Source organism: Phocoena phocoena, chromosome 12, assembly GCF_963924675.1.
Source record: "Phocoena phocoena chromosome 12, mPhoPho1.1, whole genome shotgun sequence".
Taxonomy (NCBI): Eukaryota; Metazoa; Chordata; class Mammalia; order Artiodactyla; family Phocoenidae; genus Phocoena; species Phocoena phocoena.
Window position 1 is genome coordinate 20,810,162 of NC_089230.1, and position 19,433 is coordinate 20,829,594.

Sequence of the window (19,433 nt, forward strand, 5' to 3'; positions counted from 1 at the left end):
AGAGCTTTATGTGTTCTACTATTAGTGTCCACTTTTTACAGGACAGAGTTCAAAACTCACAAACCGAACAAGGACTTGGGTTGTCTGGACAGCAGTGCTGGTGGCAGCAACTCCACGCCATGTCTGAGTTGAGGTCCCACAAAGAGTTTCGTCAAATTTAATAAAGTTTAATAAATCCGATGCTATCAAAGCACTGTAGAAAATGAAAAAATTGTCCATTACTTACCTCCATTAGGTTTTAGAAAGTAATGTTTCCATGTAGAACCTGGTTGAATGTGAGAAAAAGTGGAAAGTAGTTGCCGAACTACTACACCTACCTTGGAGATGTACTGCTGATTTTTAAGGGCAAACTTGGGGCCAATTTTCAAGCCTATTCTACTTTTTGGTCCCAATCTTCTCCCTTACAGGTCTTCCCTCCAGGATAAAGGTACACAAAATTGCTTTTCAACTTTCCACTCATACTTTTGCCCTTGTCCTGGAGTTGAGGGAGGCTCATGGACAATTTGTAACCACTGCTGAAAAACATGAAAAGTACATTGCAATTCCTTTTCTGGTCAAAATATGTTCCCAAGCTCTCTCCTTGTTTGTAATACATTAAATAGTAGGCATAATGAGGAAGTTTGTTTATTTTCTATATTAGAAACTCTAAAGGGACTATCTTATTTTCACACATTATAATAATGTGAATGAAAACAGCAATAGCAAATCTCCTCAGATATAAAAAGACAGGAAGTTTTTAAAATAAACTGTAAATTGCTGTTTAAAGCAGTAATTCTTTAGACGGATATTTTAAATTAAAAGTACAAACCACGAGAACTTAAATACAAAAAATTTTAAGTCAGGAAGAGTTGAAATTACAGGCAATTAGAAAAGCTGTCTTATTCTTGCTTCACAGGTGAGGACTCTGTGAGCTGTTAATTTAAAAATACCGAGCACTGTCTGAATACAATAGAAATTGGAACAAACTGAAGCTGGGAATTTCCCAATGATTTTATTGAGGTAACTTTTCCCAATTTTATACATATATGCATTTATATATACTTAAGAAAGCTAAACAATGTTCTAAGGCACTTGGAATTGTGCACAGCAAAGTATCCTACAATATTATACAACTACATAGAGCATAATTTTGCTTTTTAAATAACACAAACACCAATACGGAATAAAAAAGATAATACATAGTCTTTCAGGTTACAATAGTGGAATTACATATACATATGTGTGTATACTTGTAGATATTTATACCCACATACTATATATAATACAGTACAGGTTTAAGAACGACAACAAAAAAAGAGAAACTGTCATGTAATCAGTACACAGTTCCAGTTATTTATAGTCACAGATACTATACCTGTGTAATATGTAGGGTTAGATCACTCACTGGAAATTAGAAATCATTCAGTCTGATAACGATCACAGCTTACCAATCTTATCACTTTCACCAAAGCTTGAAATAACGAAAGAATGCATATAGTTCTTTATATAAAAATCACTGTTACACAGAAAAAAGATGACTAGTTTGAGTTTTTAGTAGGTACTAAATCTGGTGAAATTGGTGCAGAATGTTTTGAACACATTGGCACATTTCTAAGCCACAGAAGAAATATTTTTAAAAATAAAAATAAAAATTAGTGCCTATATTTTTAGTGATGAAAGTGGTTTGACCCTAGATTCATTCAGGTTGTTTTCGAATGCGAGTTAGCATTGTCATGGCGATTTCCTGTGGAAGTTCTCTAAGCAATGTAATACATAGTCAGACTATAAGAAAACATCCAGTAAGGGAAAAGCCCCCTAAATTGGCAAGTGGCACAAATATCATTGGCATTTTAACATACCACAAAATTGACCTGAGGGTGGAGTGGCATTCTGCCTCATTTACTCCCTTCAATTTATTCTTACAAAAAAAAAAAAGAGTATTTCACAAGAATTCTTAAGCACCATCTAAAAATTCACAATATAATCACCCTTATTGACTGAGTCACTCTGCTTCAGAAAAGATATTTAGAAATTTTAGTATTGAAAAAACTTATAGTGGCTAACTTCATTCGATCTGTTAGCCACAATACATCCAAATAATTTCGAGACATATTTACCATTCAGTTTTGGAGATAAAAAGTTACGAAAGGAATAAGTATGTTTATGTACTGTTAGTATAGTATAATGTTTCACCTAGGTAAAACTCATTTTGTGTGTGATCATCGTTGAAGTCTGAACAATATGCAAGCAATCCACAGCTCACCCATGTTTCCTTCATAATTTAGTATTCACAAATCTAAGAAAAGTTGAACTGCATGGCTATATTTATGCAGGGGGGAATTCAAGCATGTGCATGTGGATTAAATGCTTCTTTAATAGGATAAAGAGGCAATTGTTTGGGAACTCATGGGTTGCAGCTTACCAGGTGAAATCTAATGGTGATTTTCATAGACCAAGAGTTTTGTTTATGTGGATTGTTAGCTGTCGTGTTTGTGGTTAAGCCATGCAATGATCCTCATGACACCGACAAGGATTATGACCAACAGTGTAGTTCTGAGGTAAAATTGTGAGGCAAAAAAAAAAAAAAAAAAAGCGTACTTCATGTGAAATCTCCCCTTTAAGTACATACAGGGACTAATCAAGCGACTATGCCTGTCGGAACTGCCTAGGCTACCCAATAACCTCCTCCCTGAAGAACTGGTAAACTAAAGCTGCATCAGAAGGCTAGAAACAAAAGGCTAGAAAGATGATGGGGGAGGAAACTACTCAGGGCCCAAAGAAAGGCAAGGGAGTCAAGATGATGTTTTGAGATAGACACTTTTTCCTGTGTCCTCAAATTGCAGTAGACAGTGGCATTTAAGGGAGGAGGTACTGCCCTCCCAGGAGGGCATCTGAACATGGGGGAGCACTTTTTACTTTTCGTATTTACAATGGCTGGGCATACAACTGGCATTTAGGCAGCAGGGGCCTGGGAGAGTAAACATCTTGCAATGTGTGGGACATTTCTGTACAAAAAGAATTGCCCAGCTCCAAATGCCAACAGTACCCCACTGAGAAACACTGATGGGGTGCTTTGCTCATATGCGCAGCTGTGCTAGCAATGTGAAAAGCTAAATGACATTTTTCTGTGCAGTAAATCCTAGCCTAGCTAAAAATGACCCTTGCCTATAGGGCTGGCTTTTGGTGGGAATAGCTGCTATAGGATGCTCTCTTTTTGCCAGAAATCTTACAGCGTGTACAATAGGATTTCTTAATTTGGGATAAACCTGTCTTTGAAAAAGCATAAGTGGGCTGTTTTTTCAGTTGTTTTCTAGAAATGTTAATGGTGGTTTGCATTTCCATAAAGAGCTTAAGCTTAATGATTACAAAAAGTAAGTGGAAAGTGAAAATGAGAATGGGTTGGGAGTATTCTACCCTTGTCCTACCACACTTTGATCACTGCCAAATTATAATAACGCCTCATGCTGCCCTTTGAAACTTGCGTGTCAACTATTTGGAGATGTGCTTTCTCTCAGAAAGATGGTCCTATTAATTTGATGATTACTTTTGCTGTTGCATTCCCGTCTAGGACATATTTCAGCTCCAAAATTTCATTCTGCTTTGGCAAGTAAAACAATGTGACATATACTCAAATGCCCAATAGTGGAAGATCAGCCAGTTCAAGTGGCCAAGGGAAAACTTTGTAAATAAATTGCATCTTAGTGGTTCCTTAGTGCTCATAACATTCACTAACAATGTGAAGAAATTAATTATTGTCTCAAAGTATATACTTTTCACTAGTAAGATTAGGCTTAATAATATGATTGGATCTAGGAATGTTTAAGCTACCATACCGATGAAATGACATAAATTGATGTATCTTGTACTAGCTTGATTCCATCTCACCTATTCTGAGAATGATTTCTCACTCTGTGTGAAATGTGCTGCTGGGATGAATTAAAGAAATAATATGACATTTTTGAAGAGCTTTCACTGTTTAAATGTGGAGATACTACTATGTGATAGACAAGGTTGCTTTTTTCTATTGTGAATACAGTATAATTTGTGAAAGTTGTGTCTGACTCTATTAAGTATAAATACAATGCCTGTTTTTGTGTTAAAATGTGGTACACATTAGGATATGCAATGTTAATGCAGATTTTTCTCTCTTTTAAGTGTAAGTTACTGTATTTTTTTTTAAGTGCCAATGCAGCACTGAATTAACTGCAGGTTGTAAAACCTGAGTTATGGGTTTTAAGGACTTATCTCTCATTTTCAATATCTGATGATTATTCAAGGGTGTATTCAATTCCTCTACTTCCTTAAAAAGATTTTCACTGACATTTTAGAACTTTCTACAAACAATATATTTACTAACATAAGAGAAAGATAAGTGATTACAATCATTATGCTAATAAAGGATATGAAAATGAAACCAGAAAGTCGGTTTTTCTGGGTAAATCAGATAGAAGAGTGTGCTTTTTTCTCCATTTAAAACAGCTGTTCAAATACCCAAACTAGTTCTCTGAATATTATAGATTTCATCTAAATAATTTTAGGAATTATCATAAAGGTAAACTATATTGAACAAAAAGAAAATGCTAGACATTTCACACCATAGGAAATTATCAGGCAGGACTGCCAAAAATTAACACTAATCACTGGAGAACTAGTTTTGGCAGCCTAATTGGTAATGACCATGAAGATGCTGATAAAGCTAATGGCATCTTCTTACTACCTTACGGTTACTGTTCTTTTTCTCCATTTTAAAAAAGATGGAAATGGTCACTTTGGTTTTTACAGTCTGTCTAGTTTTTTCCTGCCTGTGACCTTTCTGGAGATGGATTTGTTCTCTTCCTTAATCACATCTTAGGGACCCAGGAAAACCACTCACTTCTTCTACGTCAGCCTAATGTTGCACTTTAAATAGGAAAAATCCTGGTGGTGTATTACAACAACCCAATTCACACAAACATGTATTTTTATAGAACCGTAGCTTATCGGTTGGATTGCAGAAATGCTGGCATTAGGCGGATACATAATTCTATGGAGGGTGGTCCACATCTTTGTATCTTTTTAGGGCTGCCAGGCAAGATGGGCTGCTGAGATGGATATGCAGTGTTTCTGCCTTTTAAAATTAGCTACTGGGGATATGGGAATGTATGGATACGTATAGCTGATTCATTTTGTTTGTTATACAGCAGAAACTAACACAACATGGTAAAGCAATTATAGTCCAAGAAAGACATTTAAAAAAAGTAAAATTATCTATTAAAATAGAGCTTCATTCTGCAAAATATAGCTTAGCTCATAATCCTTCCATTCTTTCCATAGCTTTTTATTTAAAGGATCATTCTAATGAAATAATTTGTGGTTCCAATTCTTAAAAATTAAACTAGTATTGGTTAATTTTTTTGACTTTTAAACTTTTCCCTAAACATGTCAATCATTAGAAGAAAAAGTATGGGTAGTTCATAAATCTGACATATCATACAAGGAAAACAATATATTGAGGGACCAGAGTTTCATTTTTGTACCGAGTGCATCTCAGTGTAGGGAATAAAAAAACTGTATCACATGTACTGCTAGTGGGAATAAAATGGTTCCTTTTATCAACCAAATAGAGACTTTCTATGATATGTATCTTGAGTGATAAAACAGTGATAAATGTCTTATATTTACCATTTTTATAGGGGCCTTGTGATTAGAAATTAAAATGATGTTCTAAGATTATAAGTATAGAAAATTAAAATAACACTACATTCCTTGGTATTTTTCCCAAGACACTAAAATGACAATAAAACAATATCATATGGAAAAACATGGCTTCAGCAAAAAACTGGAACATAGTTAATATCTATGGCTGGATTTAAACACTATGAAATGGATAAAACTTCAGCCAGTGAAAGACACTTGGGCATGCAGAAAAAGCTTTTCAAAACAAAAATATGTCTTACTCTATCAAGGAAATGACAATAGTGTAGAATTCTAGGTCTATTTTATTAATGCACATAGCTGAGTACAGCAAGAGGTGTCAGCAACGCTGGCTACTTTTCTTAGTTATAAAATGGTCCTGGCTTTTTGTAATAGGCTAAGTGGGACTAAATTTTTTTTTATTTTTGAAGCAAAATCATCCAATTTTAAGTGGTTCTTTAAAATGTAAATGAATGGCAGGATCCAAATTTGTCCACCAGATTAAATGTTTGCCTTTTGGTTGAAATAGAAAATTAGAGTTTTCCATATAATGCACCAGAATCATTTCAGAAAATCCTAGTCCAAACTCTGAGAATAAAATAAAGTCTATTTAGGTCTTGTCTTGTTGTTATACATCTCATGTGTTTTTAATAAAAGGGGCACAAAACAATCATGAAAGAACAATTAAATGCAAGGTGGTATTTACATATGGTCATATGTACTGGGGAGCAGAAGCCATACTATGCCTGTGACTCCATGGAAAACCGTAAGATGACAATAGAGGACTTCTTAATGTAAACGATATTGACTGTAGGCTCATAGGGAAATCTTCCATAACTTTAACCTCACTGATTATTTTGCACTGAAAGTCAATGCTATATTTATGGATGCAATCTGCAGACTCTTAAAATATCAAATGAGGTTCTCCTCACTTACAACTTAGCAGAAATTTTCTGTTCTTTTAAGTCTTTGGGTGAGTATTTTTTTAATCCATGTGCTTTATTTTTTTAATAGCAGCAATCCAACTTAATGCAGCATGGAAAATAAGTAGTTCTTTTCATTCCTATTCAGAGCTAACTGCTGGCAGAAAACTTGCATTTTGCTTAAGTTTTAACTTTGGATTCAGACTTTTTAAAAAGGTGCCATGATTGTCGATATTATCTTCTTTAGATCAAGTACGATGGTTTCAACATTGGAGATAATCAAGCTAGGGAAAGACCAAAAGATTTATTTCTAAAGCCTGCTACAGATTTATAGGGTCGAATAATTACGTCTGACTTTATTCCCAGTCCTATAATCCTCGTGGAAGGTTGGTACATTAGGTAAGGAGTATTAAAAAAAAAAAGTAAAGTATGTATAGCTATGCTACTTAAAGCATGCAACAAAATTTGGGTAAGCATGCTTATTAAGAGTCAGTAAAAGCCTCTCGCACTTAAGAAAAAGATACATGAAAACACTCAGACTTATTTCTGGCAACTGAATTCACTGGCACAACAAAAAAATAATGGTACAACACTGTACCAATATAATGATGAAACAAGAATATTCTTCTAGGGTCAGGTCTTTAGGAAATCCACCTTGGGTGATTAAACTCCCAAATCCCTTAATAAGTTCTCAACTACCAAAAGCCTACTTTGAAAATACCTTTATGCTTCCATTTCTTCTTTTCATTAACATAATGAAGTACTTCTCTTGCTTTCTGATTTTCAACCCCCCACCCCTCTCCAGTGCTCAGAAATTCCATTCCCCATTCTTCTTTAACTTGCACTCTTAAATGTGGCTTTCTGGCAACAGGGAACCAGCGATTGTCTTCTGCTCGTCTTCTTTGATTAAAACTCCTGATGAAGAATAAGTGGTGTAACCATGGTATCCCCTTACCATCAATCCACATGCTGGACAGCAGAGTCGCTGCACCCTTCCCTTTGCTTGTTGGCCTATCCGGGCTGTATAGGTGGGGAGCACGTTCCACACGCTTCCTTCACCACAAGTTAAACGGAAACACACACATTCAAATCCCAGTGCAATATCAGGTTTTCAGGAAGCGAGGATTCCCCCAAAGATGATCAGTCTGTTTCCAAAGAGTCCCGCACTTCACTATGGACGATGAAACCTGAAATATGAAACAGAAACTCTGTGAGACAGTAGAGAAACACAACTCTGCATTCAGTGAAATGAGTAAGTTACAGCAATGTTTATGATCAAAGGCAGCTCTAGCATCCCCAACTGAATTACTGTTCTAAGTTACTGTCAGAACAGAATACCACTATAAACGTCACATGGGAAAGCAGAGACAGCCCCTCTACAAAAGATGCTGCTTGGGCTTCCCTGGTGGCGCGGTGGTTGAGAGTCCGCCTGCCTATGCAGGGGACATGGGTTCGTGCCCCCAGTCCGGGAAGATCCCACATGCCGTGGAGCGGCTGGGCCCGTGAGCCATGGCCGCTGAGCCTGTGCGTCCGGAGCCTGTGCTCCACAACGGGAGAGGCCACAACAGTGAGAGGCCCGCCTACCGCAAAAAAAAAAAAAAAAAAAAAAAAAATCAGATTGGGCAACAAAGTAGCCAATGGACCAGGAGAGATTTAGAACCTTTTAAAGCCAAGCATTTTCCTGGAAAGTGTCCTGCTTTTAATTTCCAAAAATTAGCAGGACACTACAATTTGCTACTATTTGCCCATGGATCCATTAGAGAAAGAGTTCACAGACTGGATTTTGTTGGAAGGTCAGGCCATCATCAGCACAGCTTCTACGTTGGTGAAGAAAAGAAGATGAGTAACCAATACTGTGACTGCAATAATATGCTGACAAAGCTGCAGGGGGTCAGAAGTGCTACCTCAGGACTTCCCTGCTGGTCCAGTGGGTAAGACTCTGCACTCCCAATGCAGGAGGCCCAGGTTCGATCCCTGGTCAGGGAAGTAGATCCCGCTTGCCGCAACTGAGAAGCCCGCATGCCGCAACTAAGAAGTTGGCACGCTGCAACTAAATGATCCCACATGCCGCAGTGAAGATTCCGTGTGCCGCAACTAAGACAGTGCAGCCAAAATTAAAATAAATAAATAAATAAGTAAATGTAACCTCTCTTCATATGCACTGCCCAGATCTAGTCAAAAAACCCGTATATTTTCTTGCACTATCCAATCAGAAAAGGACATTTATATCCTATTTAAATTAGGCATCTTATCTTCAAAATCAACTCTTAAATTTTATGGTTAAAGGTCCTAAAAATGCAAATTATTCTTAAGTTTGGTACTACTCAGTGGTTTGCGTTCATTTTAAGGTACATGAAGTTCAGCTTTACCTCGGGGGAAGTTTGCCTATCTGACAGAATGACAGTTTTGGCTTTAGGCTTCAAGTTGATGAAGCAATAAATAGGTTTACTATGCTCTCAGGATACTTAAGCTTTTCGTCCACCCTTTTTTCAGAACTTTCCTGCAACTCAAATCTGAAGTTATCTATATTTTCTTCTTCTTGTTAAAACTGCAATACATCTTTCTTATTTTCATACTGTTGAGAGGGAGTGAATAGGAGGAAAAAGCTAATTTTAAGTCATGGAATTCAGGTAAAGATAGTTATTTTCCATAACAGTTCCTCTACAAATTAATATATAAAAATGTCCTCACCTTCCTATAAATTCATTCAGATAATATAAAATATGAAATTACTCACAACGTGTAAAATATTACTTTCCTATAATTTCCTAATTGATATATACAGAAATCCTGAATAATTCATTTCCCCTTTATTTAAAAGAGTTTAATGGTCATGGCACATACACTTATGTTAAACAAATGAGGAGACTCTCCTAAACCACTGTTCCTTGTTCAACCGGAGTCAGATGACATGCTGGATGGGATTTTGTTAGTCTGAATAGGCAACCATGCTTGCAACTCTGGTGGTCGAAGCAGCATTTTGCAATTCTTTTTAGTTTCTGTCCAGGTATTAAATAAATGGAGCACCCAAGAGAGAAATGAGTATGCAGAAGCAGCCTTCTCATTTCTCTGTAGAGGGGCCCTGAATTAATGTTTATTGAGGTCACAGGTGTAGTTCCTGCCATGTCACATTTTGATAAACCTATCTAGAAGCTCAAAGAGTGGTTTAATTTATCTGTAAATCCACATTGGATAGTAATAACTTAAGGTGGCACAGAATGAGAAAATTTCTTTAAATACACACACACACACCCCCCTCAACATAGCTACATTAGGAAATTTGAAAGGTAGAGAAAAGGAAAAAAACACCTATAGGCTCTCTCTATAACAAATCATTAAGAGTTTTTTTAATAAGGTTTGGCATTATTTGCATTTATTTATTTACATTGAAGTACCGTTGATTTATAATATTGTTGGAGTTTCAGGTATATAGCAAAGTGATTCAGTTATATATATATATTTTCAGATTATTTGCCATTATAGGTTATTACAAGATATTGAATATAGTTCTGTATGTTATACAGTAAATCCTTGTTGCTTATGTATTTTATGTATAGTAGTTTGTATCTGTTAATCCCATACTCCTAATTTATCCCTCCCACCCTCCGTTTTCCCTTTGGTAACCATAAGTTTATTTCCTATGTCTGTGAGTCTGTTTCTGTTTTGTATATAGATTCAGGTGTATTATTTTTTAGATTCCATACCTAAGTGATATCGTATAATATGTCTTTCTCTGATTTACTTTGCTTAGTATGATATTCTGTAGGTCCATCCATGTTGCTACAAGTGGCAATATTTCATTATTTTTTAAGGCTGAGTGTTTTAACGTTGTTTCTTATTTTTCTTCTATGCATCTGAATTTTAAAATAAAACAAACCACTGCCATATATATACATATATATACACACACACACACACACACACACACACACATACACATACACACACACCTTTAGTCAGTATCTGGATTTTTCCACTTAACATTATGCCAATAATCTCTTGAGGTCCGTTCTGACTCGAAGAGTTGTCAATTTAATGATCCTTTGCTTAATATAATAACCAAACAATTTAAAAGCTAATAAAATTATATATATGAAAATGCTACTTTGCATACTCTAAAAATGTTCTTATTTACAAAATTCAAAGTTTGTTTTTAAAAGCAATATTCTCTCTTGATTATAAATCTGATACATGTTGACATTTTAAAAAATTTGGAAATCAGAAAATATCCAAAGGTTATAACTAACCATAGATCCTACCATTCAGCTGTAACCATTTTAAAGTTTAGTTTTTACGTAAATTTTTTTCAAACAATTTACATGTCTTTATAATTTAGAGAATTATTTTAAATTGTAGAAATCCCATTTACTATGGAAAGGGAAGTGGGTTTTCTTTGCCATGGTGATCTGTTTCCAGAATGCAATGGCCCCATATAATAGCACAGTGCCCTTCAAATGGTCTTCTGGGTTTTGAACAGTAGGCTGGGTGGGCAGCTGCTGAGGGGGAGAAAAAAACAGTATGTGTCTGGACAGGCAGCAAGTGTTCTAAAAAACAGAGGTTAAATCTTGGTACCTTGCAGGTCAAAGGATGAATTCTTATGGGGACCACTTATCCTCATGTTTCTCACATGACCCTAGAATGCATTCCAATTCCAAGAGCCATCTGGAGAAACTGGGGGAATTAGATGAAAGAGTGGATCACTACAATCCCTCTTCAGGTCAAACATGCAGAGAACGTACTCCAGGATGGAGTTTTCAGAGGTGTCTTCTTGGTACAGGAACAGCAGTAATACCACAGTATACCACAGTAATACCACAGTATTACTGCCAGCACACTCTTCATGAAAAGCCACCATGATGGACTCCTCATTTACAGAAAGAGGACTTTGGAAATAGATCCTTCATTTTTTTCTCTTAAATATTTTTTTCTTGACTAGGTAATAAATTCTTATGTTTCAAAAATTCAAAAGGTTCGTAAGGGTGAATAGTGAAGTCTCCCCCACCATGCCTGCCCCAGTCATCTGATTTCCCTCCCAGAGGCAACCAATGTTACCAGCTTTTTGTGACTCTCTACAGAGATACAGAAGCAAAGGAAGCTGTGTATAGGAATGCATCCTCCCAGTGTTGACTGATACATCACTGTGTGGGAGATCATCACTGGATGAAGAGGTGCCTGGGCAGAAGAAGCAGGGCTGTCTCAACACTTTTATGAACCACTCTAAATCACAGGCAGTTAATAGGTTTTGATTTTGAAGGGAAGGCTTACTTGATATAAGGAGATAACATCTGGCACTAATGAGAAAGGCTAATAAGTGAGCTGCTCTCTATCTGGGTTGCATTTAAATGGCCAGGTCATGATCCATGGCATGTTTATTCCTTCCAAGGGTGGCTGAGACTAAAGGCACCACCATCTCCTACATGAGCAATTTTCTAAATGTAAAACATTATCATATATTTGTATTATTTTGATAAGACTAAGCAGTATTTACTAAACCTTTCACCTTTTAAAAGAAATACTGAAAACAACTTAAGAAATCATAAGTATTATTTTTATGTCTCAGAGTCTAAATATTTCTCTACTGGAATACAATTCTAATGATGTAATATACATTGATGGAAAAATCACAGGAGACATTTGCTTTACTGCCAAGTTTTAAAGAATACTTAAGCAAAGAATATTTGTCTTAGTGATATGAATATTTAATTTTTCCTTATCCAGAAATTTAATTTTCTAAAACATTGAACTATAATTGACTTATAATATTGTATTTGTTTCAGATATACAACATAGTGATTCAGTATTTTTATACATTATGAAGTGATCACCATGGTAAGTCTGTTACCATCTGTCACCATACAAAGTTATTACAATATTATTGACTATATTCCCCATGCTGTATATTATACTCTCATGACTTATTTATTTTATAACTGGAAGTTTGTACCTCTTAACCCCCTTCACCTAATTCACCCCTTCCTCCACCAGTGTCTTTAAAAGACATTTTTAAGAGTGTTAACCAATACATTTTTGGAAAAACTTTTAAAGCTTACCTTTGTATCAGCTGTTAAAAAAAAAAAAAAAGCCTATACTTTTCTCTTGAAATGCAGTCATCCCTGTTTGCATCTATTAATATTTGCTTAAACAATGAAGATAACAATTGACTATTTTATGGCACACACAAACACTCCAAATTTCTATAGATGAATAAATACAGAAAAATAGCCAATAGAATTTTAAAGGTGAAAAAGACTCCATCAGATTTAAAAATATACTACAAATCTATTCTAATTAAACTGTGTGACACAGTGCCAGGACAGACAACAGCTCATTAGAACCCAATACAGAATCTGGAAATTGATCCTTAATGGTCTTCTTTTAATAAAGAAGAATTTCACATAAAGGGGGAAACAAATGGCATAGGGACAATTGATTATTGATTTAGAACAAAGAAAGTCAACAACAACAACAAAAATAGAACACATTAAAGTTAGTTTACTCCTTTGAATCATACATACAAATAAATGCCCGATGAATGAAAGATTTAAGTATTAAAAAAAAGCACATATAAAAATCAAAGATGAGTTTTATAATTTTGGCCATCCTCCAACAGATACAAAATAATGAACTAAAACATAACAATATACACAAATTTGAATATGCAAAAATTTAAACAAAAGACCGTAAAAAGAGTTAAAACATTAACTATAGATTGGGGGAAAGTATTGTGACACATGTAACAAAGGGCCGATATCCACAATATTTAAGGAAGTTGTACTAATCCATATGAAAAATACAAACAACGCCAAAGAGAACTGGTCAAAGCACATCAAATTAGAAAAAAATCAATAAAAATATGTAAAAATGCCTAACCTTACAGAAATCAATGAAATAGGATATTATTGTTCATTCTTTAGAACCCCCACCACCCCAAAATACTGATGAAGGTGAGTAGACCAGTCATGTTCATAAACTGGAGGTCGCAATGAAAACTGTGCCCTTTGGAAAGACAAGAGAATAGTAATCTCTCAAAATGTTAAAAAATATATATTTAGTGGATATAGCAAATACTCGTATACTACAGAAATATTGGCATGTATGCAAAAGAGTGTATTTACAAAGAAAGTCAAGGTAGCATTGTTTAAATAATGGAAAACTGAAATTTTCATCCATCAATAGAATAATTGTTCAACAACTTACAGCATACTGTATTATCTATGAAATGCCATAGAGTCATTCAAATGAATGAAATATGTGCTAACGTGGACAGATTTTCTAGATGCTGTCTTTGTGTATAACTGAGAGGGGTACATAAATGCATATAAGTACGTACACATATATCACATATATATACATGTTTGTGAAAGTACAGAAAACTGTCTACAAAGATCTACACCAAACTTTTACCAGTGGTTCCTGTGAGAATGGGGATGAATTTGGGGAAGGAGTGAAGGAAGTTTTCACTTTTCCTCGATAGATTTTTGTGATGTTTGAATGCTTAATTAGAATATATTATTTGTGTACATCAGAATACATAGATAAAAAAGAAATGAACTTCATTTCTCCCTACATCCTACTTTTTTTTACTTGGTCACAGTGTACAACAGAAGAAGAAGGACCTATGTGAGTATAAATGTTTAATTTTCATAAAATGAGAACTTTCGTATAAGTGCATTTAAAAAATTTGATTATTTCTATTGTAATTTATTCTTCATACAATGCTATCAAATGAAAATGAGTTAATCAGTTACTACAATTCCTAGGAAAACTATACAGATGTAAAACTATCCTAAATGTCAAAAACTGGGTTGCGTGCAGTCACTACATCTCAGGACTCTCAGGGTGAGGACTCAACGACACAAACACATGGCATCTCCCCAGTTTCCTGGAGGTCCCACCCAGCTCAATGTCACCATAAATATCCAGCTGCCTTATGATGATCAACTTAACTGGAGAAGTGTGACCACAGTGTCAGATATTAGCATGAACTCTTCCTGACCCCAGAAGTGGAAGGGAGAAAAGGAGAGGACAAATAGGTCTGCTTGATATGGGAAGGTGATGGGTCCAAGAGTAGATTATCATAGGATAAAGCACTCAAATAGAGAAAAAGTCTGTATATTCAGGACATCTAAAAGCCCTACATGCATTTACAAATAAATATGATACAGGAGAAAACAAAACAAATAAGGAAGAACTATCCCTAGGAGAAAGGGGAATTTCTTCTACATGCCAGACATTATTATAGGACCAATAGCTATGGAGCAAGCAGGCCCCCATAAGCCTCAGGGAAGGGATTTGCTATTAAATTATGAAGATACATCACCGCTGCCTTTATCATGGGACACGCTCCCCAGCAGGGAACACCACCACCAACAGGAACCACTGCAGATGCTGTCGTACCATGATGTATGGCTACCCTACAGAGGCTGTTTCTAGTCTTGGGATCAGTATCTGCTTTCCAGAAAGACCTACCATGGTATTCTGCATGTAATCATCTGTCCTCGTATGTTTTTTAGCAATTCAAGTTTCAAAGATTTGATTCGCATGCAAATTCTTTGAAAAATCTTATATAATACCTGTTACATGTAGCATAGCATGTAAACCCACGAGAGAAATAAACAGAACACCTGTGAAGTAGGGGGATCAGACTACATGATCATTCGGGTCCCTTCTGGTTTTAGCAGCTTGTGAAACTGAAGTGCGTTGGGAGGGAAAATGGTAGGAGTATAGTGATCTTCTGTGGCAGCAGTAAACATCGAATTTCTTTCTAAGGTACGTCTTCTAAAAATTGTGTTTCTACCCTCTCTAAGTTATGTGAGTTCAAAGCATACACATATGTGCCCAAACTGGCTCTCACCAGCATCTGTTCTGGGTATAAAACTTCAACTGAGTCTCTTCAAGAGCAGAATAAATGACGCTGATACTTGTTTTGGGGGCCAGAAAATAAAACTAAGAAAGAAATGAAAACATAGCCCTTTGGAATGATTCAGGCTTCTTTGAAAGAAAAAAAAAGACTTAATTTTAGAAATATTCACTAGATAGTGGGTGTTGTGTTAAACTACATTTAAAAAAAATTTTTAATTGTGATGAAATACATGTAACATAAGTTTACCATCTTACTCATTTTTAATTTGCTCAACTGCATTTTGTTTACCTACCTGGTAAACTGTCGACTCTCTTCATGAACTTCCATTTCTGTACTTTTAAATTCATTCAGTTCTTTCCTTATTGCCGCCTAAATAGGAAAAATACATAAACGGAATTGTTATTTAGATCACATATTTCCTCAGTATACATAGCATCAATGAAGCAGACATTCTTTGATGAAATGTCTTGGAGAAAGGCATTTCTAATTTCTACTAGGTAAAGGTATGACAAATGAAATGTCAATACTACAGCCAAACAAAAACCAGGACAGATCTCCTTCAGGTGACATTGGCAAGGCAGAGATGAAGGAGGCCTTTGCCAAACTCACCCTGGGGCCTGATCTATGAGTCACCCACATGCCCCATCCTCGATGACCACAAGGATATCACAGGTCATGAGATTTTTTGAGAAACAGTATCATTTTCCTATGAAAGTTCTGCATGTCATACCACCCACAGCAACATGGCTTTGACGAGCTACCACAGAGCTACAGAGAAGGTAATTGCTATTTATTTATTCTTTTATATTGAAAGTTTAGACAATTAGAATAAAAAATTTCAGCACAACACTTCAAGCCACTCAAAGAAAATATCAAGTAGAATCCTATTACTATTACTATTTATTGAACACATAATCCATGTCATGTACATGATGGGGTTGGAAGAGATGCTATGTCCTTTCAGGTTGAAAAGCTGAGATACTCATCAAAATGTTAACATTAGTTATGTATTAACAATACTGGCTGGATCATGGATGGTTTTCGGTTTCAACTATGTGCTTATCTTTATTTCCTAATTTTTCTAGGAAGAAGTTTTTCCTCATGTAAATGAAAAAATACTAATAAAAGCATCCCCATAACCTCTGAGAAATGGACTCTTCAGCTGAAACAGAATGACATTACAAACCACAGAGAACGGCTTTACAGAGAGATAAGAAAATCTACTTTGTGGCTAGAAAATGATGTATTTTAGAAAAGGGAAAAGACAGAAGAAAGCCTTGAGGCCTCTCTCTGGCTTTCTCCCATCACTAGCTATCACTCTGCAATATACAAGCTTTTCCCCAATGCTGCTTTCAATGTTATGTTTAAATCCTATAGTCGTAGATTGTCTCTCCAAATATATTCCTCAGCCCCTGTAGTTTCTATGAGGAACCTGAGGCTGGGGACTGTGGCAGTGGTTCCTGCTAATGGTTTTTTGGAATAGGATGAATCAAGTAGAGAAATATTTCTGGGCCCACAAGTTCCCTGTGATAAGACTATATATCTTGTTTCACAAGTGAGATCAACAGTGAGGATACTTTGTTTCACTCACTGTAAAAATTGATACTTTTGTTTCACTCACTGTAAAAATTGATACCCAGAACCAGCATCTGGCTGATACCCAGCTAAAATAGCAAAAACTCTCTATATTCATCACCAATTAATATCTATCTATCTATTAATATCTATCAAAAAGTCTTCCTTAATCAAGTGTCCATTGACAGATGAATGGATAACGAAAGTGTGGTGCATATATACAATGGAATATTACTCAGCCATGAAAAAGAATGAAATCTTGCCATTTGCAACAACATGGATGGACCTAGAGGGTATTATGTTAAATAAACTAAGTCAGACAGAGAAAGACAAATACCATTTGATTTCATTTATATGTGGAATCTAAAAAACAAAACAAATGAACAAACGTAACAAAACAGAAACAGACTTACAGATACAGAGAACAAACTGGTGGTCGCCAGGGTGGGAGGGGTGTAGCAGAGGGATGAGTAAAATATGTGAGAGAGATTAAGAGGTATAAACTTCTAGTTACAAAATAAATAAGTCATACGAATGTAATGTATAGCACAGGGGATACAGTCAGTAATACTGTGGTGACTTCGTATGGTGCTAGATAGGCCTTCTTACTTCCAGGCCCAAGCTCTTTCCAATAAAATGAGCTTCAGGGCCTGAGTCATCCAGATAATTGTCTCAGATCTCCGTGTTGTGTGTGCTAGCTTGTAATTAGAAATGATGAGTCAGTTATAGGCAATGAATGTGATGTGAAATTACAGGGGCTGGTTGTTCGAATATATATATCAGGAAGATGTGACTATAGGCAGTTAAAGAAATGCAATACTCATTTTAAAAATTCACTGAAGGGCTTCCCAGGTGGCGCAGTGGTTGAGGGTCCGCCTGCCGTTGCAGGGGACGCGGGTTCGTGCCCCGGTCCGGGAGGATCCCACGTGCCGCGGAGCGGCTGGGCCCGTGAGCCATGGCCGCTGGACCTGCGCGTCCGGGGCCTGTGCTCCGCAACGGGAGAGGCCACAACAGTGAGAGGCCCGCGTACCGCAAAAAAAATAAAAATAAAAAATACCATGCATTGATGTGCACCTTAATTATTATTTCCTCTTCTTGTATTTTTGAATATTCTGATTTTTGCCAATAAACACAAGTCACTTGTGTATATACGAAGTACTATACGTTAAAAGCATTTTACATTGTTGCCTTTTTTCTATTTTCTATCTTTTAAAAGTATACAACATTTTTTTCTTTCTAAAAGAAATTATTCTTAGTTTTCTTCAAGGAGAAAAAACCTACAATACAAATCCGGTTCTAAAAATGCAGTCCTTCAGACCTTCAAAGGTCTCAGGGTTAATGGAAGAGACAATGCCAAAGGGAGAAAATGAGACTCAGATGTGAGTAGGGAGAGCCTCTGGCTGTGCTCTGGGGCTCAGGGTTCCATCTCCAGGGGAGATGTGAAAGTCATGTGCCTTCAAATTACTCGTGAAGAGACATTAATCCTGTAGAAGAAAACTCGACCAAGTACATCTCCCCTGCAGCCTAGAAGTCAGCACAAAAATCTATTTTTGTTTCAACACAAAATTAAAAAGAAAAATCCTCTCTGTTATAGCTAGAGGTGGACAAACTTTACCTTCCACCAACAGACAAGAGTTAGGAAGGACTATTTCTAGAGTATGGAAAATGTAGTTTCCATATGAGGGTGGTTAATCATTTAGACTCTCACTGCTTGTATACTTTGCACTTGCTCTGATTTTAATCATTTACCTGGCCACGCCCTACCTGCCTTTCTGAAATTCAACATTTGAGTAACGTGATAACTGGGAATGGTGGATATGGCAGACTGCATTTTCCAAAGATGGCAGCAATAATAACTCCAGCTCACATTTCTTCTGCAATATGACCTTGCCACCACTCCCCCCACTGAAAGGCAGAGCTAATTCCCCTTCCCTTGAATCTGAGCTGACCTTATGACTTGCTGGGAACTAACAGAATGTGGTGGAAGCGAGGCTGGGTGCCTTCTAAAGCTGGGTCAGATAAGGCCATGCAACTTTTACCTGGTTCTCTCGGGGCACTTGCTCTGGGACAAGCCAGCCGCCATGTAAGAAGCCTGACAACTCTGAGGCCACCATGCTGAAGAGGCCATATGTCTGTGCTTTGGTGGACAGCCCTGGCTGAGCCTAACTGCTAATAAGCCTAGCCTCTGAGCCATCCTCACCAAGACACCAGATATGTAAACAAGCCACCTCGGACCCTCCAGAGCAGCCCATTTGTCAGCTGAATGACACTGAGTGACCCGAGCCACTCTTGCCTAAGGGCAAGAAATCACATTAAGTAGTTAACAGGCAATTACTGGTAACACATAAACTTGCTATTTCCTACAGGAAACCTGGTATTGACTGATGGTAAGCTTGCCCCACTGACCTGAGTATCCCAGC

At 36.5% G+C, this 19,433-nt stretch overlaps 1 protein-coding gene across 1 annotated transcript in view; it reads right to left on the reverse strand.

The window, feature by feature from the left end:
• Positions 1-19,433, reverse strand: part of PHACTR2 (phosphatase and actin regulator 2) — a 99,836-nt gene that overhangs the window by 3,210 nt on the left and 77,193 nt on the right. The window contains exons 11-12 of the mRNA XM_065888620.1: positions 15,731-15,807; positions 65-123 (exon numbers count right to left, since the gene is read on the reverse strand). Of these exons, the coding sequence (XP_065744692.1) occupies positions 65-123; positions 15,731-15,807 (136 nt within the window). The remainder of the gene's footprint in view (positions 1-64; positions 124-15,730; positions 15,808-19,433) is intronic.